The sequence below is a fragment of the Pipistrellus hanaki genome (genome assembly GCF_964339955.1).
Source record: "Pipistrellus hanaki genome assembly, chromosome: 10".
NCBI lineage: Eukaryota > Metazoa > Chordata > Mammalia > Chiroptera > Vespertilionidae > Pipistrellus > Pipistrellus hanaki.
In genome coordinates, this window is record NC_140512.1 from 16,918,376 (window position 1) to 16,943,638 (window position 25,263).

The window sequence follows — 25,263 nt, forward strand, 5'->3', positions numbered from 1 at the left end:
TTTTTATCTTGCTATCAGGTAGGAAGAGGCTTTTCTTAAAAACAAAACAAAGAAAATCTTGCCTTTTAAAGGAAAGGGGAAGGGCCAATCTGCCACTCTACAGCTTTGACTTAGAGAAATTAAAATATTCCTTACTGCTCTAGCTGGTTTGGCTCAGTGAATAGAGCATTGGCCTGTGGATTAAAGTGTCCTGGGTTCGATTCTGGTCAAGGCACATGACAGGTTGTGGGCTTGATTCCCAATAAGGGATGTGTAGGAGGTGGCCGATCAATGATTATCTGCCATCATTTATGTTTCTATGTCTCTCCCTCTCCCTTCCTCTCTGAAATCAATAAAAATATATCTTGGTGGGGGGGGGGGGGAAATTCCCTACTCAAGTAACATCCTTTTGAATAGGAATTAGAAATTATTAAAATTTATTACTTTTAAAAAATAGATAAGATTGGTTACCAATAAAATCATTCCAAAATAAAATCATTCCAAAATAGCAAGTATGGCTTGCGGTGGAATCAACATTTCTTCTCTACCACACAATTTAATTTATCCTTATGCACTGTTTTCTACTTGATTTTCACATTTCCTACAACCTATCCTCCAAAAGGACCTTTTTGCCTTTTTTAAAGTGACTTAGAATTGTGTATACAAAGCATGTGTCACTGTTATTTGAAGGCATATAGTATTTAAACAAGCTTTTAGGAATCTTTATTACAGAACAGCTAAAGCTAAATGTCTTCATTTTGTTTGAACCTGTAAAAATGAACAGGTTTTCTTTTACTCTTCAATAGTACAATATCATTACTCACTCTTCTTTAGAAACATAATACCTAAACTATGAGAGAGAAAAAGGACTTTAGAAAATTAAAATTAGCAATCGATATCAATTTAATCATGCTATAGGAGAGAAAAGTGATAATTTTGCTGGATACAAATTTACTCTCTAATTTTACTATTTAAATTTCTTTTGCATCTTTTTATCTTCTTTAGTCACTTTCTAGAGGTATTAGTAACAGCATGGAATCTGTATAGTGTTTTCTTTGTATTCCATGGAATAAAAATTTGGGATGTTAAAAATGTCACCACAAAAAAGTTGCAAGGGTGTACAAGTTTAGGAAATAACAGTTTTGTTTTCAAATCCTCACCTGAGGATATGTTTTTATTGATTTTCAAGATAGGAAAGCAGAGAAAGAAACATAAGTATGAGAAACATTGATTGGTTGCCTCCTGTACATGCCTCAACAGGAGATGGAACCCACATCTTGGTATGTGCCCAAACCAGGGTTTGAACCCAAAACCTTTATGGGTGTATGGGACAATGTTCCAGTCGGGCCTTGTGGCCACAGCTAACGATTTTTTGAGTTTTTAAAAGACACCATGGACACTGGGGAATCTCAAAGTTTGGGACATGGTATGTAGTTTACTAAACTCAAGTGGCCACAGAGCTCTTTTTTTCACAAAACATCTTTTACTTTAAAATTGTATTTTTATTGATTACTGAGAGGATGAGAGATAGATATGAACATCAATGATGAGAGAAAATCACTGATTGGCTGCCTCCTGCATGCCCCCCACTGAGGGATCAAGCCTGCAACACAGGTATGTATGTGCCCTGACCAGGAATCAAACCCTGACTTCGTGGTTTATAGGTTGACATTCAACCACTGAGCCACGCTGGCCATGCCTTCACAAAACATCTTAAAATGAGTTCTGTGGGAAGGATCCTGTATCCTGGCAAGGTCTTCAGGGCACAACGTGAGGTATAAGGAAGCCTTATCTATTTCATATTCATGAACCTATATCTTTCCTCAAATGCTTGCCATAAAACAGTTAGTAGGCTCATCTGTTGATCATCATCTACTTTTATAAAAGTCAGGCCTTCCCCTTCCCACCTCAGGAGTTGGGGTCTATGACAATGAAAAAACTAGATATTCTTGCTCTTCTATACTTTATATCCTAATGATATATAATTCTAGCTTATCCTAGCTGCTTGACAATTCAAGACTCTCATACGTAGGTGACTATCCTTTCATATCCCTTTTGTTTCCCCCTGAACCTTCTTCCAGGGACTCCAGTTAAATCTGACTATAATAGGCCATCAAATATTAACAAGACTATATACTTCCAAGATAGTTTTTTCATAAGATTATGAGAAGTTACTTTGAATTTTTAATATACTAAAGATTTTAATTAAAGATATTAGAGAAATTTAATATATTAAAAATACTATAAAAGTTATTTTCATGAATTTTAAATAGGGAGGGGGACATGTCTCCTTTTTAATTTAAATCTTTCAATGGTCATATTTTAATTGATCACTTGTTAATTCCAACAAAATAAGGTGACCTTCCCAATATCTAATTCCCTTCTGGCACTCTGTTATAGCCACTAACCTCATCTCACAGCAACTGTCATGTACCTGGAGGAGTCTATTGCCCTGGTTTGGACTCAGGTGAGTATAAACAGTCTACTGTGTTTCAATTGCCATAACTTCACTGGGCTGACTGTAGGAATCTCCCAAATCGATCTCAACCCACTGCCTAAGAAGTACTTCTCATGAGCTAAAAAGGAAATATCAATACATCTATTCAGTTCCATACCATTTAGCCACAAGTTTGATTTTGTAAGCAGGTAACAACTTTTTTTGGGGGTGGGGGGTGGGGGGTGGGGGTGGGAAGAGACAAAAATATAATGAAGGAAAAGAGAAAATGTTAATGAAAGAACAGCTTTGTACTAAGGTCACATAGTAAGATTCCAATAAACTTTCTTGACATCATCATATCAACCAACCTTATCTCCCTTCTCCCCCAAATAATCAGCCTATAATCATCCTATATAATAAAAGGCTAATATGCAAATAGACCAAACAGCAGACAGACTGGTCACTATGATGCGCACTAACCACCAGGGAGCAGATGCTCAAGGTAGGAGCTTCCCCCAGGTGATGTGCAGCTAGAAGCTGGGCTCACGGTTGGTGAGCACAGTGGTGGTCGAGGGAGCTTCTTGAGCTTCTGTGGCAGTGCTAAGGACCCCTTGGGGGATGTCCTAAGCTGGCAGTTGGACATCCCCCAAGGGGTCCCGGACTGCAAGAGCAAGGCCCACTTCCCCCCACGAATGTCATGCTCCGGGCCTCTAGTACCTTAATAGGATTTACCATTTATCACATTTATAACTATATCCAGGCTCTTTTCCCCTGGAGAAATAACCATCCATTCAATTCCGTACAATTTAGTTATAAGCTAATCTGCACTTTTTACCCTACTCATAAGGTCCATCGTGAATACTACCTAGTTCATGAAATGGTGTCTGATCCCCTCGTCCCCCCTGGAAGCTCTATTTCTAGCTCCTTTACCACACTTCTTACTGCATTACTGCATTACAATTGTTTTATAAATGCCCATTAAAGCAGAGACATTGTTTTACACCTTCTTTCATTCTCACCAAAAAGCTCAAGCCAGCAATGAAAATACATAAATCCCCTGGTGCAATTTTTGGAGACTGGGCAAAATGCTAAATATTAGGTTACACACAAAACTGCCATCTGTGTAGGTAAAAAATGGTCACATCAACAATTTCACATGGCTCAAGCTATACTTCAAAAAGATGGGCTTTAGCATATTTGAATTTGGGAACTACGTGCATTTATTTGGGAGGAGAATATGACTGACACCTTTTTATATACCAAACTCATGAACACACATGAAAACTAGTATTTCCTATTGTATTCATATGAATAAAGTCTGACCTGTCACAGAAGAAAATCTAAATCAGTTTGACATAAGTTCCTCAGGAGTTAACTTTTATCTTCCCAACTATTGATGTTAACATAACCAATATAAAGGTAAGCAGTAGAAAAATAAATGCTAGTAATTAGTATTTAAACTTTTCAAAACCAACTGTTTTGTCCTCACAAATACTAATATTTTGGTAGTGGGAAATAACCATACCAATTAGAAGTATGCAGTTAACTTGGGGGATTTTAAAATATTTCATTCTCTTTAAAATACCAGACAAATTCTAAACATTTAAACTTTTTCAAGTTTTCCACATGTTATTCCTATAAAAAATAACCCAGTTGCATAACTGGAATGTTAAAATGAATATGCTAAAATTGAAATTGTTGTGTGCTGCTGAGGTTAGGTGTCTACCTGAGCAGCCATCTTGGATCCTCCTGAATATGCTAAAATTGATATAAAAATGAAGTATTCTTATATATTAATATAGCATGCTAATAGGCAAAATCAATACTAAAAAATGGATTCCTAAGTAAACCTTTTTGTCTGTTTATCCAAAGTTCTACCATGTTCAACATCAGCAAAAAAAGATATCTCTATTTCCTTCTGGGTCAGAAAATGAGGATGTTCTAAGTATCATTACCTCTCTCAGCTTTGGTAGAAGGAGAAATTTTTAAAGTAGCCCATAGTCATATAAACTTAGAATGCAATCTGAATAAAATTATTATATGGGCACAGAACAAACGTCCAGGTTTTCTTTTTAATTTATTTTTTTTTAAAGCAGTTGTAATAAAGGTCCTCCTGCTAGTCACATGCCTCATACAGATACCAGTAATACCCTAAATTGGCATTCTGAAAGTTTCCGCAGAATTACTGCAAATACAAAGCTGTGGCAATTGTGGAATGAACAGTCCAATATGAAAATCTAGTCAAGAAAGGGTAATCTAGGTAGATACAGGTAAAACCTTGCAAAAGGTTCAATATTGATTCTTTTAGGTAAAGGAAGAACTTAAAATAAATAAATAAACCTCCAATATTTTCTCCTATATTTTTCTTTTCTCCTGTCTCTCTCTGAAATTCTGAGGCTATGAAAGAGCTCTGCATTGCTTTCACAATTTTGAAGAACAATAATACATCAATACTAGAGAAATAATCAAGGCAATGAAACAGACTTACATTGAGTAGGCCTACAATGACCTAATTCCAAAGATCTGAGTTTCCATGGAATATACCGTGTAAGTCAGTAAAACAGAAAATAAGGGAGCATATGAAATAAAAGGGACTATAGAAAACCCACAAAGATCTTTTGTTGTGTAAAGTCATTTTTAAATCTTAGGGCAAACTATATAATAATACTTTGTGGCCTAAATATTGTATCAATTGCTAAATTAGCATGGATAGTAAAAATAAATCTTGTCCTAGATTTTATATAGATACTAGAGGCCCAGTGCACGACATTCATGCACTGGGGAGGGGGGGTAGTCCCCTCAGCTGTTGCTTGCCAGCCCTGAGCTAGCTTCTGGCTGAGTGGTGCTCCCCCTGTGGGAGTGCACTGACCACCAGGGGGCAGCTCTTGTGTTGAGCATCTGCCCCCTAGTGATTAGTGCGTGTTCTGCCTTTTAGTCTATTTGCATATTAGCCTTTTATTATATAGAATTTACAAGTATAAGGAATATAAATATTAAACATATTGCCGAAACCGGTTTGGCTCAGTGGACAGAGTGTCAGCCTGCAAACTGAAAGGTCCCGGGTTCGATTCCTGTCAGGGGCATGTACCTTGGTTGCAGGCACACCCCCAGTGGAGGTTGTGCAAGAGGCAGCTGATTGATTCTCTCTCATAGATGTTTCTAACTCACTATCCCTCTCTCTTCCTCTCTGTAAAAAATCAATAAAATATATTTTAAAAAATAATGCACAATAAAATACTTAAAAAAATATTAAACATATTATTGAAAGCTGTACAAGATACAGAAATAGTAGCTATCAAACAGTAGTGGTTTTTGTTTTCATAAGCCATTTATTTGATGCTATTATAAGCTTTAAAATTCCATTTTTGTTTTACATTAAATTATGAAGAGAAAGGATACATTTAGTAACTAATGAAAGACATTTTGCAACAGTAATTCTGGCATTAAAATTTAATAGTCCTCAGCTTCAAAAATGCTTAAAAAATAATTTCTTAAATGTCATACATTCTAAAATGTCTAATGAACATACAGTAAAAATACAAAAGATTAGTGGAAGTAACCTAAATGGTAATGACAGTCAAACAAATGCTCAGTGGCACATGGTGTTTGCTAACTTCAAACAAACAACAGAGTAAAACCCTCCTAAAGGCAGCAACAATCACTATGAGAAGATCAGCTATCACTAAGCCCAAGTGACAGCAAGAGCTACTAGCTTCCCAACTTACCATCTTCCTTTTCCTTTCTGCAATCTGTTCCTCTGATTCCATTTCTACTTCATTGCTAATGGGAGTTTTTTCTTCTATATCATCAATAAAATCTGGTTCCTGAGAGATGGAAAGAACTGCTTTATGAAAATTACTACTCCACATATAATAAGGGCACTGAATTATTTTAAATGTCTTCAACAATTAATTCAACATAAACATTACAAGCCTACCTTAGTCCATTTCAAAAGTTTAAAACTGGTTTCCTAATTCAAGAAACTTGCCAAAATCAATTTTGCTAAAGATCGAGTGAATAGTGTTCTTATCCATAGAGCTATAAGGTTAATATGGTAGGATAGCCTTATGTTCCCAAAACATACACATAATTTCATAAAACCCAGTGCCTACAAATACCAAGTGCTCAAAATATTTTTAATTTGAAACTTATGAAAAATTATTTCTAGGAGATAGAGTATTGGAAATGACTAAAATGTTAATTTTTATGATTAAATGGTCCTTCGTAATTTCCATTTGTTTAGAGGACATACAATAAAGTGTTTCATGGAAAGGCAGAAATATAGGCCAGACCCTTTCCCCAAAGTTATCCTGTATTTTTAAGAATTTCCCCTCAAAAATATTTTCTGCCACCCACATATAATTGATTTATGTCCTAAATATTAAAGGAAATTTTACAGTTTAAGACTTTGAATAAGAATACTTACTATGAATACAAGGACAGTGCAAAATGGAATAATTGTTAAAATTACCCAGCCTTAAAAAAATCTAACATTCAATTATGCAAAGATTTGCTGGGTGAGTAGTTTCTTTGTAGTTTAACAAATATGGTACAAATTCTAGCAGAACCTATATTTTGTGTGTATAAGAACTTCATTAAATAACAAAATGGACTTAGAAATTTTACACCATTTTACATAAAACAAAAGAGGCTAAAATAGTTCATTAAGAAGCAACACACCAAGGTTCAGTACCTGATTATTTGATACTGACAGTCTCAGTGGAGAAAGCTTTCTCTGTTTAGTTTCTGGGCTCTTCATTTTATTTGTTGTTCCTTCACAATCCAAAGTAATATTCTGATTTTGTGTATCTTTTTCTTTTGAAATATCCTTTTCTTTTTTTCCTTTTTTCCTTCTTGTTTCATAACCACTGTTGATATTTTCCGTAGACTCAAAACTACGTTTTAGAACAGGGCACTCTGGATTTTCTTTGAGGCATGCACAATCCACCTTGTACTTACTGGAAAAATAACCAGTTAAATGGTTATTCAAGACATTTTTAAAAACCTGTGAAATTTTATAATTCATTTTAAGCTGCAACTCCATAAAATTAAATGCTATTACTAATTATAAGTAATCCTTACTTTTCACTAATTTGCATTCCTAGTAACTATCACAAAGAAATTTTATTTTCTTATAAAAACAATGTAATGAAAATTGATTTCTAGGCTTCAATCACAAGGATAAATAGAAATGGTTTGCTGAAAAAAAAACTTCAATAAAATATTTTTTAAGTATAAGGATACTATGGCTCACATTAAGACAAACCTATTGATTTCAGAGGTTGCAAAGTGTTATAACAAATACCCTAAATTTGACCTAAGTAAAAAAAAAAAAAATGCTAGGTATAATAAATATCAAACCTTAATTAGTTTCTCTTATATTTTACAAAATTGTTTCAATAACCAGGTTTCTTTAAAAAACTACATTGGAAAAACTTCAAGTAGTGCTTCCTTTTGCCCTTACGTGTTCCCTCTTTCAAATGGAAGCTTGAAAAATAACTACTGTCTTTCATCTTCACAGTAGTGATAATTATTACTTTCATTTTATAGAGGAGTTAAACTTGAGAGAGAAATAATATTTTGTCCCAAAGTCACACAATTAATAAGTGGTAGGGATGGTATCCAGACTCAGGTCTATAGGAGTCCAAAGTCCACATTTTTCATCTCAATACTTCTTAATGCTCTGATCTTTTTGTCTCTATTACCAAGACTTAGTTCATTTCTAGGATAAATATCCAATTGTAGATTAAATTGTAATAGAAGCTTACCATGTTGAGTATTTTAAGTAGATTCAAATTTTGTTCAAAATAAAAATAATATGCTAAGTTTCTAATATTCCTACTCATTCACTTTTAACACCAAGATAAAGGCACAGGTCAAACTGCTTAGTTCTCTAAATTGGGTAGAATTCAAATATTAATCGTCTACTTCCTACCTCCACAAATCAGGTTTAATTGAAACTCTTTCTAAATGTGTTCTTTGATTTCAGGGTAACAGAATTCCCTATAATAATGATGGCAATACTAAAGCATATTAATTATTTTGTGCAATGAACTGTTTTAAACACATACTAACTCATTGAATCTTCAAAAAATTTGTTAGGAGAGTATTACTATTCTCATGGTATACATGAAAATACTGAGGCACTAAAAGATTAAGAAACTGGTCCAAGGATATATAGCTAATAAAACCAGTGAGATTATAAAAAACTTAACATTCTTAACCACTGTGAGGTAGTGTTTCTTAAAGTAATGAGCAAAGAGCCATTTTGCAGTATTTCCCACTGTCTCAAGGGGAAAGGGCCAAAAAGGAAACATAAAGTATCATGATAAATCTGACTCAACAATCAAATAGAAACGCATACTAAAGAGGGTTTTCATTGACAAAAACCAAAATGATTTAAACACTATTAAAAACTTCTGCATCTTAATAGGGTACCACATAAATTTATAAAAAGTAAAATACAGAATAGGAGGAAATGAACTGAAATACTTATAACAACTTTCTCCCTTCAAAAAAAGTCATAAGACTACCCAGCAGGAAAAATGAACAAATGATTAGGCGATTCATAAGAGAGCCAAAATCACAAACATATTAAAAGATCCTTGGGTCCATAAAATAATTAAGGATAATGTAATCTATAACAGTAAAAGCATAATATGCTAATCCGGACGAAGCCAGGGCTGCAAGGGAACCCTGGATCCCAGGTGCCTGGATCTTGGGTGCCAGAGGGAAGCCAGTGCTGGCAGCCAGGGGAAGGAAGGCCTCACTCTTTCATGAATTTCATCCATCAGGCCTCTAGTTAAAATATAGAAGGAGGCCATTTCACATGGATTAACATCCCTTTTTAAAAAGATGTGGTATAGCCGAAACCGGTTTGGCTCAATGGATAGAGCTTTGGTCTGCAGACGGAAAGGTCCCAGATTCGATTCTGGTCAAGGACATGTACATTGGTTACGGGCACATCCCCAGGAGGCAGCTGGTCGATGTTCCTCTCTCATCGATGTTTCTACCTCTGTATCCCTCTCCCTCCCTCTCTGTAAAAAAAAAAAATCAATAAAATATATTTTAATAAATAAATAAATAAAAAATAAAAAGATGTGGTACACACACACTGGATTACCACACAGTAATAAAAAAGAATGAAAATTTTCCATTGGCAACAGCATGGATGGACCTAAAGGATATTACACTAAGTAAAATAAGTCAGAGAGAAAGACAAGTGGAGCAAGGAAGTAAAATGGAATACAAACTGGTTATTCATCTATGTTTAATATAAACTGAGGCTGCACACATTCTACAACACAGCAATTTCTACCCTTAGGTCCCTACCATGGAGAGAACATGTACACATGAAAACATACTCATAAAGTTATAAGAGCATTTTTTTTAACTCTACCAATAGAATGAATAAATACCATCAACAGTGAAAATAAATGAACTAGAACTACACATAACAGAATTGAATCTCAAAAAGTAATGACAGAAAAGATGGAATGCAAAAATACAGATTCTAATTTACATATTTAAAAATATACATAATACTAGAGCCTATTTAGAGACAAAGGATGAAAGAATATAAAATGGAGAAGTGAAAGTCTCTTCAATAAGTGGTGTTGGGAAAACTGGACAGATACATGCAAAAGATGAAACGACCACTCTCTTATCTCACACAAAAATAAACTCAAGAGTTTCCACCTGGGAAAGAAATAGACTTACAAGTCCAGGAAGCACACCAAACCCCAAACAAAAGGTATCCAAAGAGGACGATACCAAGACACATCATAATTAAAATGTCAAGAACAGCCAAAACCGGTTTGGCTTAGTGGTTAGAGGGTTCCACTTCAGTCTGGGGACTGAAGGGACCCGGGTTCAATCCCGGTCAAGGGCATGTACATTGGTTGCAGGCACATCCCTGGTGGGGGGTGTGCAGGAGGCAGCTGGTCGATGTTTCTAGCTCTCCCTCTCTGTGAAAAATCAATAAAATATATTAAAAAAAAAAAAAAAAAGTATACTAATCCTGAGCTCTGTGAATCAGAACCTGTACACACAGGAGCCTGCTTTTAAAAAAAAAAAAAAATGCTAAGAACAAAAAACAAAGAGAAAAACAGTTACCTACAAGGGAACACCCATACTGTCAGTGGGTTTCTCAATAGAAAGTATGCAGGTCAGATGGGAATGGCAAGAAATATTCAAAGTGATGAATACCAAGAACCTACAACCAAGATTACCCAGCAAAGCTATCATTCAGGATTGAAGGGCATATAAAGAGCTTCACAGGTAAGAAAAAACTAAAGAAGTTCACCACCACCAAACCAGTATTATAATATATGAAATGCTGAAAGGTATTCTTTAAGAAGAGGAAGAAGAAGAAAAAGGTAAAGATAAAAACTATGAACTAATACATATATATTAACAAGTGAATCTAAAAATCAAGAGAATAAAAAATCTGATAAACAGAATAAACTGGTGAATATAGTAGAATCAGGGGTATAGAAAAGGAGTGGACTTACAATTCTCAGGGGGAAAGGGGAATAGGGGTACAGGAAGCAACTGGACAAAAATCGTACAGCTATAGATGAAGACGGTGGGGAGGGGGGGGGTAAGGGCAGAGGGAGGGTGGGAACAAGGTGGAGGGGAGCTATGTGGGGAGAGGGGGGAGAGGAACAACTATAATAATCTGAACAAAAATAAATTCAAAATAGATTAAGATTTAAATGTACTCCCCAAAATCACAAAACTTCTGAAAACAGAGGTTGTAAACTATTTGACATCAGTCTGAGTATTATCTTTTTGGATAAGTCCCCTTGCGCAAGTGAAACAAAAGCAAAATAAACAAAGGGGACATCATCAAATTAAAAATTCCTACACAGTGAAGGAAACCATCAACAAAACATAAAGACAACCTACAAGATATTTGCAAATGACATACCTGATAAGGGGCTTATATCCAAAATACATAAAGAACTCATAAAACTCAGTAACGAAAATAATCCAATCAAAAATGAACAGTGGACACAAGAAGACATTTTTCCAAAGAAAGAAGATAAAGAGGTGGCCAACAGACATATGAAAAGATGCTCAACATCACTAATCATAAGTGAAATGCAAATCAAAACCACAATGAGATAACACCAGTCAGAATGGCTGCTATCAAAGTCAACAAATAATGTGTTGGGGGAGATGTGTAGGAAAGAAGAACCCTTTTGCATTGTTGGTGGGGCTGCAAACTGGTGCAGCAACTTTGGAAACCAGTATGGTAATCCTTCAAAAAAACTAAAAACAGATCTACCATAACAATCATAAACACATTTCTGAGTATTTATCAGAGGAAAATGAAAACCCTAATTTGAAAAGATACATGCATCCCTATGTTCACTGCAGCAATTACAATAGCCAAGTTATGAAAACAACATAGGTGTCCACTGATAGATGAATGTATAAAAAAGATGTGGTATATACACACACATACTGGATTCACACACAGTAATAAAAAAGAATAAAATTTTGCCATTGGCAACAGCATGGATGGGTCTAAAGGATATTACACTAAGTAAAATAAGTCAGAGAGAAAGACAAATACTCTATGGTTTCACTATGTGGAATCTTAAAAAAAAAAACCCAAAAAACCCCAAACAAACGAAGCAAAAACAAACTCATAGAGACCAAAAGAAATGGTTCGCAGAGGAGAAAGAGGGTAGAAAGATAGATGAAAAAGGTGAAGGAATATAGAAACATATTTGATATTTACATGATGAGATATTAAAGGAATTAGGTAATTAGGTTGTAAGGTATAAAAATGTAGAATCACTATATCAAACAACTGAAACTAATATAACTAATATTTTATTTCAATTCAACAAAAAAGGGAAAAATTCTTATGTAAACAAGGTCAGTGTTGTAGTTAAAAAAGGGGAAAGTATATTTTACTACCTTTCACAGAATAAAACAATTGCATATTTAAAAAAAAAAAAAACACAAGGTCATTGTTATATAGCTGAATCAGGATTAAGAGTAATAATTACTATTAGCATTTTCATTACAACAGTAAATAAGGAATGTCTGGAAAAGAACTAAGCAGCTTTGCTGTAATGGAAGCTGATACCAAAATGCTTGTAAATAAAAATAAAAAAGTTGTGGATGTTAAGGAAATATGTTGAGACAACAGATCTTACTTACAGATTTAAACTTACCAATTCCCATAGTCAAAATCAAAGGCAATAGTAATTTCAGTTCCCTTTGGAATATTTTGTATAGAATAAATGTAAAGATGTATGGTTCCATCTTCAATTTCATGCCTCACCTATTAAAATAATTTTATATTTCTATAATTATTTTTTACCTTTAGAAGCATCTCACCCTGCCGTTTTGAAAACTATTCAAAGTAATCCACAAATACAACATGGAAAATAATGGCATTAATTATAAAGACTCGTAACTATAATCAGTGGTTATCAACTGGGAAAGTGATACAGTACATCAATGCAAGTTTGATGCAAGCTCTACAGCCCACATGTAGTATTAAGAAGAAAATACTATATTTTATCAATTCTACAATGCATATTTTTTCACCTTTGAGCATCTCTGAATTTAAAGTGATGGCATCTTTAACTTGATGAAATGCAGTAATAGTACAGTTAACACTGTACTTTTTCTATGACAGACTGTTCTAGGTACTTTACATAACTACTTTGGTTCTCATAACACCTTTTTACAGATAAAACTGAAGCACAAAATTATAAATCTAGTTAGTCAAAGAGGAGGCATGAATCTAGTAAGTCTGGCTTCAAAACTTACATTCTTAACTGTAAAATTAAAAACTTTTATTTTTCCCTGTAAAACAACAAAATTAGAAATACACTCAACATTAAAACACCATTTTATTGTAGCACATATAAAATCTATTTTAGCTTTCAGCATTGTCATCTACCTTGATCAAATTAGAACATATATTTGCCCCATATATACAGAGTTTCTTCTAGGATAAACAGAATCTAATATTTCCTCTTACAAGAAACATTACAATTTCTTCAATGTGCAAAATAATTTTTAAGACCTCAAAGCCAGTATCACCTAAATTTTCACAATGGAAAGATTCTAGTGTATAAAATACATCAACAGTTAAAAAGTGCTTTTAGGCTACCAGACTTCTGTGGTTAATACTCAAATTCCACATACCCCTCCAACTTCTGTCTCCCAAAAGGATCTCCATAAGCTTACCTCTGCATTGGGTGTACAAGAACGCCTGATGAACCGAGCCTCATTCCCAAACGTCCTTGCATCAACACACATTTCTAGCCCATGAAATTTAGAATAGAATAAAACAAAAGGGTATGGTCTACAAAGAAAGAAATGCATTATAAACCATTAACACTTTGAGTTTAAGAAACTTCTATAAGACGTACAGTAAGTAGTGAAATCAAGAAATAATATAAAAAAGCTTGATACCAAAACCTCTTAACCACTAGGCTAGTTCATGCTAATAAGGTTTTTACCTGTTCCTATAATCTATAAGTCAAAGATAATCGGATGTGGAAATTCAAATTTACAAAGATAAAAAGGGAGTAATTATCTTTACAGAAGGAATTATAATTGGATGCCTTTAAAGTCCCTATCTCCTTATGCATTTAAGTGTTTGAATTACAGCTCTGTTTCAGTCAAATTTGCTATATAAAAGGAAAGGATTCACATAATCCTTTTCTATCTTAAAAAAAACCCACCTCATTATAAACTAAAAGTATTTTTAATAATTATAGCATACAGACTGAGAATATTCTCTAGAGATACACATACTTCTAGACTTCAGGGAAGCAATAGCTGTGATAGGAACACATCAATTTCCTCCCCAAATCACAAACCATAGAAGAGGCCTTCTAAAGCCATTCCATACCTAGAAAGTGGGAGTTGAAAATGGTGGCAATAATGTAAGATCGATTAAAGAGGAAGAGGTTTTGCCTGTGATAGGCACAATGGTCTTTTCAGGTTCTAACAATTATAAGGAATTTGGAAAGGTGTTGGATGGAAATTACCTTATAATCTCAGGTAATTGATTTTTAATTAATATCCAACTATATTGCTATAGTTTATCTTTAAAGTAGATTGTTTTAGTGTGAGCAAGATAAAAATGGGTAAGAGACAGGAATATATCTGCATTTTAATATTTTATTATAGTTCAAAATTATTAGTCACTGTTCAACTACATTACTGTTTTAAATACTAAAATGACCATTTAAGAAAACAAAATAACCCAGATTTTGATTAATAGGATCTGGGCACACCCAAAACTCCGTTTGACCTTAAACTCCCCTTTGGAAGCCAATAAAAAAAATAAATAAATAAAAACATGTAAACACAGCATCCTGGTTAAAAAATAGCAAAAACTTCAATACAGAACAATAGAAAACTAATATGGGAAATAAATGCATATACCTCTTAAAGAAATATCCATTTGCTTCAAATTGTTCTCTTAGCATAAATTTTCCTCTATATTCAATTATAAGTGCATCAGGAGGCAAATCTTTTGCAGATTTCAGAATTTTCTTATTTTTTTGTATATGGCTCTGAAATCAGAGAAATGTTGAGATTAATTAAACCTTAATGCTTTTAGTCTAACAACTTTAAGATATAGAGTAGAAAAAATTAGATTTCTGTTTTATAACATTTTGGTAAATGATATTTTTACCTCTACAGGAGGCTTGAAGAGCGAATTATTGGTATTCAAAGTTGATTTATTTATCTCTTTTTTATCATTTCCATTGCCTAATCTCAGAGCTAATCTTTGTGCCTCCCTTTGAACACCCTCGCTATACTGGTTATTATTTGCCTCTTCATATCGATCCATCCATGCTTTGATTTTTGTCTCCCATCCAAAATTTGAACCATCAGATGAAGGATCAATCTCTGGAGCTGAACCCTAAAATCACAGCAAACTAAGCATTAATATCTGGACTTCAAATATTTATACATGCACACACAAAATCAATGACTATATAAGATATAAACTAGACATTAATTTTAGAGTTTCTAAGTTGGTCCTAATAAAAGAGCACCATAAATTATCAGTTTACTACATTTTTATACTGCATGCCATACAAATATGAGTTGGAAAATTGAACGAAGCTAAGTCAGAATAGAAATTCAAGTAGAAATTCAGGTTTCACCATCACTACTGTAGTCAAATGAAGGCTATCAATAAAATTGCAACTTCCCAAAGGTTTGGAGTCATTGTCAACTAATGTTTAAAAAAAGCAGATGAAATTTTTTATTTTAGAAACTGCAAATATCTACTCTGTATTCACACCTCTATTTAACCAGATAAATGGGATTGTTATGTAAACTACACATACTGTACATTAAGTATAAACATTTTATATACATTAAGATTTTAACACTTTGTAACAAAAATATTCTTGATATCTTAGTGTAATTTCAATTGTCCACATAATAAATTTTATGTGAGAATAGAATGTGAAATACCCAAATGGTTCATAGCCTAAATTCAAGGGTCATAATGAGGGCAAGAACTTTCAAGCTTAAGTTCTTGCTCCTCGATAGCCTCTATTAAAATCTGTAAGATAAGAATTCTAAATACCAAGTAATAAAAAGTTACCACTTCTTAATGTTACAAAAGAAAAAACAAAGGAGGCATTTTTTTCACTGGAATGCAATTTATATAAAGACACAATTACCATTCATTAAAATTTTTTTTATTAAAACCTGAACTCCTGCCTGACAGGTGTTGCTCAGTGGTCGAGTATCAACCTGTAAACGAGGTCAGGGTTCCATTCCCAGTTAAGGGCACATGCACGGTTGTGGGCTCAATCCCCAGCAGGGGGGCGTACAGGAGGCAGCCTATCAATTATTCTCTCTCATCATTGATGTTTCTAGCCCTCCCCACCTTCCTCTCTCTGAAATCAATGAAAACATTTTTTTTAATTTCCTGAACTCCTAAGATTGCAAATAAAAATTGTAGGAGTTCAGGAAATTTTAAAAAATGTTTTTATTAATGCAGATAATAAGAACAAATATTTTACCTTATCATTAGAATAATTCAAATTTATTAACAAATTTAATGTGAAATTTCAATTTTGTTGTAAATGCTGTTCACTGTTTTCTTTCTACAACATTAAACTTTGATAAAAGATTTTTGTCTATATGTAAAATCTAACAGAACTAAATTTTAATATCATATGTAGATTTAATAAAAATCCTTATATATCCTACTAAGACATGTAAATGTGTACAGAAACACTAAAATTTACCATCAGTGAACCTTCCCATTCTTGTCTATAATAAAACGAACTACAGTTGAACTGTGAACACAGGTTTGAACTGCATGGGACCATTTATATGTGGATTTTTTTTTTCTTCAATAAATGCCTGCATTATTTTCCATCTGTGGTTTGGAGTCCACGGATATAGAGGCCTGGCTGTATGCATTTATCTAAACCATTTTATATGGGGTCTTGATATCTGGGTGGGGGGTTATTGGAAACAAGCCTCCTTAGATATCAAATGATAACTTAAGTTTTGGGGAGTCAAAAGTTATACTTGAAATTTTAACTGTGCAGGGGGTTGATATCCCTAATCCTTACGGCTGTTCAAGGGTCAAATGTATAGTAAGTTGCTCAACCATGTGATTGAAATAGGTTTATTTCACTAATTGATATTTTATATACTTACATATTCTACATTATAATGACTACTTGATAAAGAACAGATTTTTATACAAATGAGACACTACATATTAAGGCTTTCCTCAGTTTTCTAATTTTTCTTTGTTTTGCATCTTCCCCTCCTCATTCTCCTCAGAAAACACTGTATACTGAGTTGGTATATCTTTAATACAGCTCTTCTGTATCTCTTGAGTCTTATAAACACTACAGAATTACTTATTAGAGTTGTCATGATCTTAAAGAGATATCTTCAAGTTAAGAAAAAGATACCTTTAAAAACGCAGACTCACTACTTCACATAATAAATGAAAATATTTTAGTTAAGTAAAACATGCTCCTTCCTCCTTCGACCTCCTATTAAACTGATTAGATAAATTGGAAAGAAAGGAAAATAGCTGGAGTATCAATTGTACCAACAGCTTAATCCAAAATCTTTTTCAGATCTCCTTTTTCTGTGTCAGAGAAAATATCATAAATCCAGATTTAACATACTACAGGTGAACTGTGAACAATAGTATAAAATTCTAACCTCATCCCTAGCTAGTTTAGCTCAGTGGATAGAGCATTGGCCTGCGGACTGAAGGATCCCAGGTTCGATTCCAGTCAGGGGCATGTACCTTGGTTGCGGACACATCCCCAGTGGGGAGTGTGCAGAAGGCAGCTGATCGATGTTTCTCTCTCATGGATGTTTCTAACTCTCTAAATTAGGGGTGTCGAACTCAATCAGAGAAGGGGCCAAAATCTAAAATCCAGCCTAAATCGCGGGCCGAATGGTTTACTGAACAGTCATAAACTGACAATGTCATAAACTGACAGCGGAGTGCAGTGATGACAGCGCGGTGCGGGCCACATTGCAAGGCCTGGCGGGCTGGATTTGGCCCGCGGGCCTTGTGTTTGACACATGTGCTCTAAATGAATAAAATATATATTTTCTAAAAAAATTCCAACTTCAATATATAAAGAACATTTTGTGAAACTTTGGACTTATTAACATTTTTGAGAAGGAATTGCAAAAGTTCATAAGAATAATAATTGAACAACTGCTTATCCTCCAGTAATGCGGAATTAATAAATTATTATTGAATAATGAATAATTATTATACTACATGGACAACAGATATACTATAACATGCTCCTCACATCCTATTTTCAACATTTGACTACTTGGAAAACCCATTATCCTTTACTGCCTAATTTAAAAAGCTATAGTAACACTGTATAGCTGACCTCTGTGATCTAACACAAACCTATCTCAGGGGGAGGCAGAGCTGGGGAGCCTTGCTTCTCTCAGCAATCTTGGCATCTACAAAATTGAGGATTTAGTCTAATTAATTCAAGGTACAAGTGACTAGTTTGTACTATTATTAATATGGTGGATCTATGGTGATTTTATAGTATTTTATAATAACTGATGACTAAATCACTAGAATCCCAACTATGCAAAGGAGTTAAATTCCAAATTCCAAAATGTGATTTTGCATACAACTGTCTAGTATATTAACACCAAGTGTACTAGAGACATAGAATGCAATAGTAACTGAAATTCTGTTTTCTTGACATTGTAGTATTAGAAATTATTTATATATTTCCTCCTTTTGGCTATTTTAACAATGTTAATAAACTCTAAGAATGGCATATTTCTTCAATTAGAATTCTCTATGGCCCAACTTCTGATAAAGATAATAAGCAATAAAATGACACATAGTGAAGAAAGCATGAAGATTATGAACAAACAACAACTTAGTAAACTCCCGAATAATTGACAATTGCTAACAAGGACTTAAAGTTAACATATTTACCTTAACTCTTGATGATTTCCTAGATCCTTCACGAAAGGCCTGAAATAAAATGGAATTCTGAGTTTTCAATATAATTAATATTTAAGAATCAATCGGTTCACTGAAGTCTCATAATAACAAAAAGTTTGGTATAACTACCAGAATTAGGGGAATGTTTAAGTAAAAAAAGTCATCTAATAAAAAAGAACATAAAAATATATATAATACAATGCTAAGAAAAAGTAAATTTTCTGAGTGATCAATATTATAATAATGGAAAAGTATTTGATAAAAATTGGAAGGCCGAAATTGGTTTGGCTCAGTGGTAGAGCATCGGTCTGCAGACTGAAAGGTCCCAGGTTCAATTCCGGTCAGGGGCATATACATTGGTTGCAGGCACATCCCCAGTAGGGAGTGTGCAAGAGGCAGCTGGTTGATGTTTCTCTCTCATCGACGTTTCTAGCTCTCCCTCTCTCCTCCTCTCTGTAAAAAATCAATAAAATAAAAAAAATTTTAAAAAACAAAGAAATTCTGAGCATTTAAAAAAAAATTGGAAGGATATAAAAAATATTATAGTAATTCCTATAAAATTCAGCTCCCACCACTCTTTCTCATCTAAAAAAATGAAAGACTTACTTTTTTACATTTTGAAATGTTTTGTTCTTTCTCCCCACTTTTTTTCCTTCTTTTATCATTAACCTTAGAAACTCTTGAAGTAGTTAAAGTAATAGATGTTGGGGTATGCTGAAATGCAGTATACAATTCCACAGGAACCTCATCACCACTCTCAGTTGCACTGGTATCACCATCTTCAAGGCAAAATAAAAATTACTGCATGTGTAATACTTCTATTTCAAACAATAAAATAGGATTCCACACAAGAAACTATTATATATCTACTTTTCTGAAGAATAAACATTTTCTTCACTTCTTCACTTATATTAAGACTAAGGGCCGAGACCGGTTTGACTCAGTGGATAGAGCGTCGGCCTACGGACTGTAAAGGTCCCGGGTTCAATTCCGGTCAAGGGCATGTACCTTGGTTGCGGGCACATCCCCAGTAGGGGGTGTGCAAGAGGCAGCTGATCGATGTCTCTCGCTCATTGATGTTTCTAACTCTCTCTCTCTCTCTCTCTCTCTCTCTTCCTCTCTGTAAATAAACAATAAAATATATATTTAAAAAAAGAAGAAGAAAAAAAAAAGACTAAGGGCCCAGTGCACAAAGATTTGTGCATGGATGATGGGTCCCTCAGCTCAATCTGTACCCTCTCCAATCTGTGAGCCCTCAGGGAGCCCTCTCCAATCCAGGAGTTTCTGACTGTCTTTGCAATCATATAAGCAAATTGTCTGAGACTCCAACCCAGTTTGGTTTGTTACTCACAAAATAATAGAGGCTTTTTGTTTGTTTGTTTCATTGGTGGAGATTTCCTAGAAGTTTTAGGATATCTTCCCTTTAATTTTTCCTAGACACTCTGATTTTACTTATGTCTCTCACCTTTGCTCCCCCACTGCAACAGTAACTTGCACCCCCACTGCAACAGTAACTTGCACCCCCACTGCAACAGTAACTTGCACCAGGCTCACTTTGCTCTAGTGTCTGGAAATCCGTCTGCCACCAGAACTATGATTCCCAGCATTCCTGGTGCACCCCATGCTCTGGGCTTCCACTTCCGGTCCTAGGGCTGCCACCAGAACTACTATTCCCAGAATTCCTGGTGTTCCCCACGCTCTTGGTTTTCCCTTCCTGCTGTCTCCATCCCAAAGCCTCCTGTTCTGCCAAGTTCCCCAAGCCACTCCACTCTCTGCTGGCTCTCCCATTCTGCTGTCTGCCCAGGAGCTTAGGGAGCCACGTCCCCGCAAGCCACTGGCTCTCCCATTCTGCTCTCCGCCTGGCACCTGTCTATGCAAATTAACCTGCCATCTTTGGATACTCACTCCTAATTGGCTGGTGGGTGTCACCGAGGTCAATTTACATGCTTCTCTTTTCTTATATAGGATACATTTAAATGCAAGCTTTGGCCTGGCTGAAGTGGTTCAGTGGTTCAGCATCGACCTATGAACCAGGTGGTCACAGTTCGATTCCCAGTCAGGGCACATGCCAGAGTTGCAGGCTAGTGTGAGGTATGCAGAAGGCAGCCGATCAATGATTCTCTCTCATCATTAATGTTTCTATCTCTTTCTCCCTACCTTCCTCTCTGAAATCAATAAAAATAGATTTTAACAACAAAAAAATGCCAACTATGAATGTCAGTTCTCATACTTAGGCTAGAAAGGATTAAAAAAGTTTGACAACACACTCAGATGGTGTAACTGTGGGAAACACGCAGTTGCATACATTGCCAAAGGAAATTCAAAAATCCCTGCAAAGGGTAGCCAAATCTAGCAAAATTCTACATGCACTTAGCCTTTCGCCCAACACTCCCTTTTCTAGGGATCCATCCAAAGATAAAATGGCAAAAGCACACAAAAACATAGGCAAGAGCCCTAGATGGTTTGGCTCAGTGAATAGAGCAGCTGCCGGTGTACAGAAAAGTCCCAGGTTTGATTCTGGTCAAGGGCACATCCCTGGGTTGCAGGCTTGATACCCAGTAGGGGGTGTACAGGAGGCAGCTGGTCAATGATTTTCTCATCATTGATGTTTCTATCTCTCTCTCCCTCACCCTTCCTCTTTGAAATTAATAAAAATAAAAAAGCAAACAAAACAAAAACATATGCAACAGAGTTTCACTGAAAGTACTATTCTATCTAATAAGAGCATTTTGCAAATTGACCATACCTCTGCTATGCTCATCAGCCACGCCCACCAGCCAACCAGGAGCAAGTATGCAAATTAACCAAACCAAGATGGCTGTGGCCATGGAGCACGCAGGAGGCTTGGGTTTCCCCAGCAATGAAGAAAGCCAAGCTTCCCGTCCACTCTGGCCAGCCCTGAACTCCACTTAAGGCTACAAAGTTTCAATTATAGAAGATAAATAAATCCCAACAAAAATGGCGGCAGCCATGGAGCTGGAGAGAGCAAGAGGCTTGGGTTGCCCCCGGTGATGGAGGAAAACAAGCTTCCTGGCCTACCTTGGCCTCCATTCAAGGCTACAGAGTTTCAATTATAGAAGATTAATAAATCTCAACAAAAATGGTGGCAGCCACAGAGCTGGAGAGAGCAGGAGGCTTGGGTTTCCCCTGGCAATCGAGGAAGCCAAGTTTTCTGCCTGCCCTGGCCTGCCTTAGGCTCTGCTCAAGGCTACAAAGTTTCAATAATAAAAAATAAATCCCAGATACCAGGGCCTCCACTTGGGTTGCCAGGGGGCACTGCTGGCCTGTAAACCATTACAGGCCCCTCGCCCAGGCCACCCCACTCCCCAAGGGAACCCCCACCCTGATCAGGGACACCCGTCAGGGCAAACCAGCCGGCCCCCACCCATGCACCAGGCCTCTATCTTAGCTAATAAAAGAGTAATATGCAAATTGACTGTCACTCCAGCACACAAGATGGCTGCTACAAGATGGCCAGCAGGGAAGGGCAGTTGGGGACAATCAAGCCTGCAGGGGAGGGCAGTTAGGGGTGAACAGACCGCAGAGGAGGAAAGTTGGAGGCAACCGAGCTGCAGGGAAGGGCAATTGGGGGGGACACAGGCCTGCAAGAGAGGGGAATTGGGGGGACCAGGCCTGCAGGGAAGGGCAGTTAGGGGTAATCAGGCTGGCAGGGGAGCAGTTAGGCATCAATCAGGCTGGCAGGGGAGTGATCAGGCTGGCAGGCAGAAGTGGTTAGGAGCAATCAGGAAGGCAGGCAGGTGAGCAGTTGGAAGCCAGCAATCCTGGATTGGAGAAGGTGCAGGCTGGGCTGAGGGACACATACATACACACACACACACACACACACACACACACACACACACTGCACGAAATTCGTGCACCAGGGCTCTAGTTTGTAATGAAAACAAAGTAAAACAAAAAATGAAAATAACCCAATTGTCCATGAAACAGGAATAGTTCAATAAAGTATCATTATTCAAAACCAGCTGTATTGGTATCAGCATGTTTTAAGCCAAAATGAAAGTTGTAGCAACGTTATACTTCTAAATTCTGTTCCTATAAATGAAAGAAACACTATTCCAAATAATAAACTAATGAATCCACATCTTTTCAAAGAACAAACATATTTAACTTCTTTAAACCAATAGGTTACCTATGTATTTTCCTATACAATTTAAATTTATTTATTTTCCTCTAGTTTCCATATTTCCTACATTCTTATTCTATAATCTATAAAAAAGAATACTTAAAAATCTGTATCTGAGATTGTAAATTATACAATCAACATTCAGCAGTAAGATATTTCCATTTGATTAAAAATATGCAGGCCACTTATTCTCTCAACCACACTGATCCTACTTAGTATAGATCTTTTTCACCCACCTGACAAATTTTCCCTTTTTCGGCGTTGTAGTAGCACTGCTCTCTCTTTATCCAAACTCCTACATTTAAAATATTAGCATGATTATTATTTATCAAACTTTCATAAATTTAAATATAAAGCAGGTTTGTTTTAAATGTGACAAACTTACAATTTCTCTAATGTTCTCACTGAAAATCCAACAGTATAAAATACATGTACTGCCCCTTCCCTCACATTAGATTTCATCTAGCATCATTAGCACTATATGTCAGTTTAGTGACTATAATTGCACTGGTAAGAAAATCTTTTTTTTTTTTTTTAATGTAGGAAACTAGTACATTTTTTAAAATAAATTTTAATTGAATAGTTAAAGCAAAGAATCTGGAAAAGAATGTTAACATGTGTAACAAAAGTTATAAATTAAATTTCTTAAAAGAAATGAATGACACTAAATTAGTCTATTTGCATTATATCATTTGCCTAAAATTACTTCCACTTATGAAATATCGATAATAAACACTAAACATTTAATTAAGTCAAATATTTCATTAACTTCCTTCAGCCTCCACTCAAGAAGTACATTAAATTATCAGTAGTAATTGTTTTAATTTCCCTCTATATTTTGCTAACTCGGTGGTCAGCAAACTGCAGCTCATGAGCCACATGTGACTCTTTGGCCTCTTGAATGCTTAAATGTGGCTCGGCATTAGAACCACTTCTTCAAAATAGACTTGTCCAGGCAGAAAACCGACTTTTGAGCATGGGCCACGAAGTTTCAATCGCACTGTACGTGGGCGCCTACACATGGTATTTTGTGGAAGAGCCACACTCAAGGGGCCAAAAATTCGCATGTGGCTCATGAGCCGCGGTTTGCCGACCACTGGCCTAACTTATTAGTCTAGAGGTCAAATAATACTAGATAGTATTTTGAGATGGGAGAATAAGGGTTCTAGACCAAAATGCCTACAACTTAGTAAAAGACTTGCCTTAATGTCTACTAGAATATGCAACAATCCTATAACACCAATGATAACTATCTTAATCATCACAGAATAATGGCAGTTATTGTTCAATTGACTGTCTTCCCTAAAGGTCAGTTTTTAATCAACTCTTAGTGGTTAAAATAACAGTTAACAACAGCTACTTATAGTCCTAGCCAGTTTGGGTCATATATGATAATTATTTTGTGGTTATGGTTATTTTTAAAAATTATTTTATGTATATATACGTAAATACATATGTCTTAAATATATAAGGAAACATGAATAAAATATCTTGGATTTACATTAAAGTAATATGTGAAGGGGAGAAGAAATAAGATGGCAAAATAAATGAAAAAAGGTTGTTAATAATTGTTGAAGAATGGTGGTGGAAATATGTGAATTCAGTATACTATTTATTTTTATATAGGTTTGAAATGCCCTAATAAAAAGATTTTTTTTAAACATACAAAAGGACCAGAAGGTGTGGCTCAGCAGTTAAGGGTCAACCTATAAACCGGAGGTCATGGTTCGATTCCTGGTCAGGGCACATGCCTGGGTTACAACTAGATCCCCAGAAGGGACTTGCAGGAGGCAACCAATCAATGATTCTCTCTAATTGATATTTCTACCTGAAATCAATAAAAATTATTATATTAAAAAATACAAAAGAACTAAAAAGAAAAAAGAGAGAACTCATGGACATGGACAACAGTGTGGTAATTTCAGAAGGAGGATGGTAGATGGAGGTGAAAGAAGATATAAGGGGGATAAGTGGTGATAGAAAAAAAAAAACCTACAAAAAGGTATCATTTCACACCTGTTAAAATGGCTATTATCAATAAATCAACAAACTGCTGGGGTGGATGTGGAAAAAAGGGAACCCTAGTGCACATACAATGACACACAAAAACACCACAAAAAAGAAATGGGAGAAAAACACATTACTGCAAACCTACAAAATTCTGTAACTGAGGCAATGCCCTCCTAGTAACTCTTTAACAGAGTGCATCCCAGTGAA

General features: G+C 35.4%; 1 protein-coding gene across 6 annotated transcripts in view; it reads right to left on the reverse strand.

Moving 5' to 3' along the window:
- KMT2E (lysine methyltransferase 2E (inactive)) overlaps nt 1–25,263 on the reverse strand; it is an 87,052-nt gene that overhangs the window by 15,084 nt on the left and 46,705 nt on the right. For all 6 annotated transcript variants that reach the window (XM_084897800.1, XM_084897798.1, XM_084897799.1 and 3 more), the window contains 9 exons: nt 23,283–23,341; nt 19,506–19,678; nt 18,891–18,929; nt 15,099–15,329; nt 14,846–14,976; nt 13,637–13,754; nt 12,610–12,719; nt 7,110–7,374; nt 6,142–6,240 (listed from right to left, as the gene is read on the reverse strand). In XM_084897800.1, the coding sequence (XP_084753926.1) occupies nt 6,142–6,240; nt 7,110–7,374; nt 12,610–12,719; nt 13,637–13,754; nt 14,846–14,976; nt 15,099–15,329; nt 18,891–18,929; nt 19,506–19,678; nt 23,283–23,341 (1,225 nt within the window). The remainder of the gene's footprint in view (nt 1–6,141; nt 6,241–7,109; nt 7,375–12,609; nt 12,720–13,636; nt 13,755–14,845; nt 14,977–15,098; nt 15,330–18,890; nt 18,930–19,505; nt 19,679–23,282; nt 23,342–25,263) is intronic.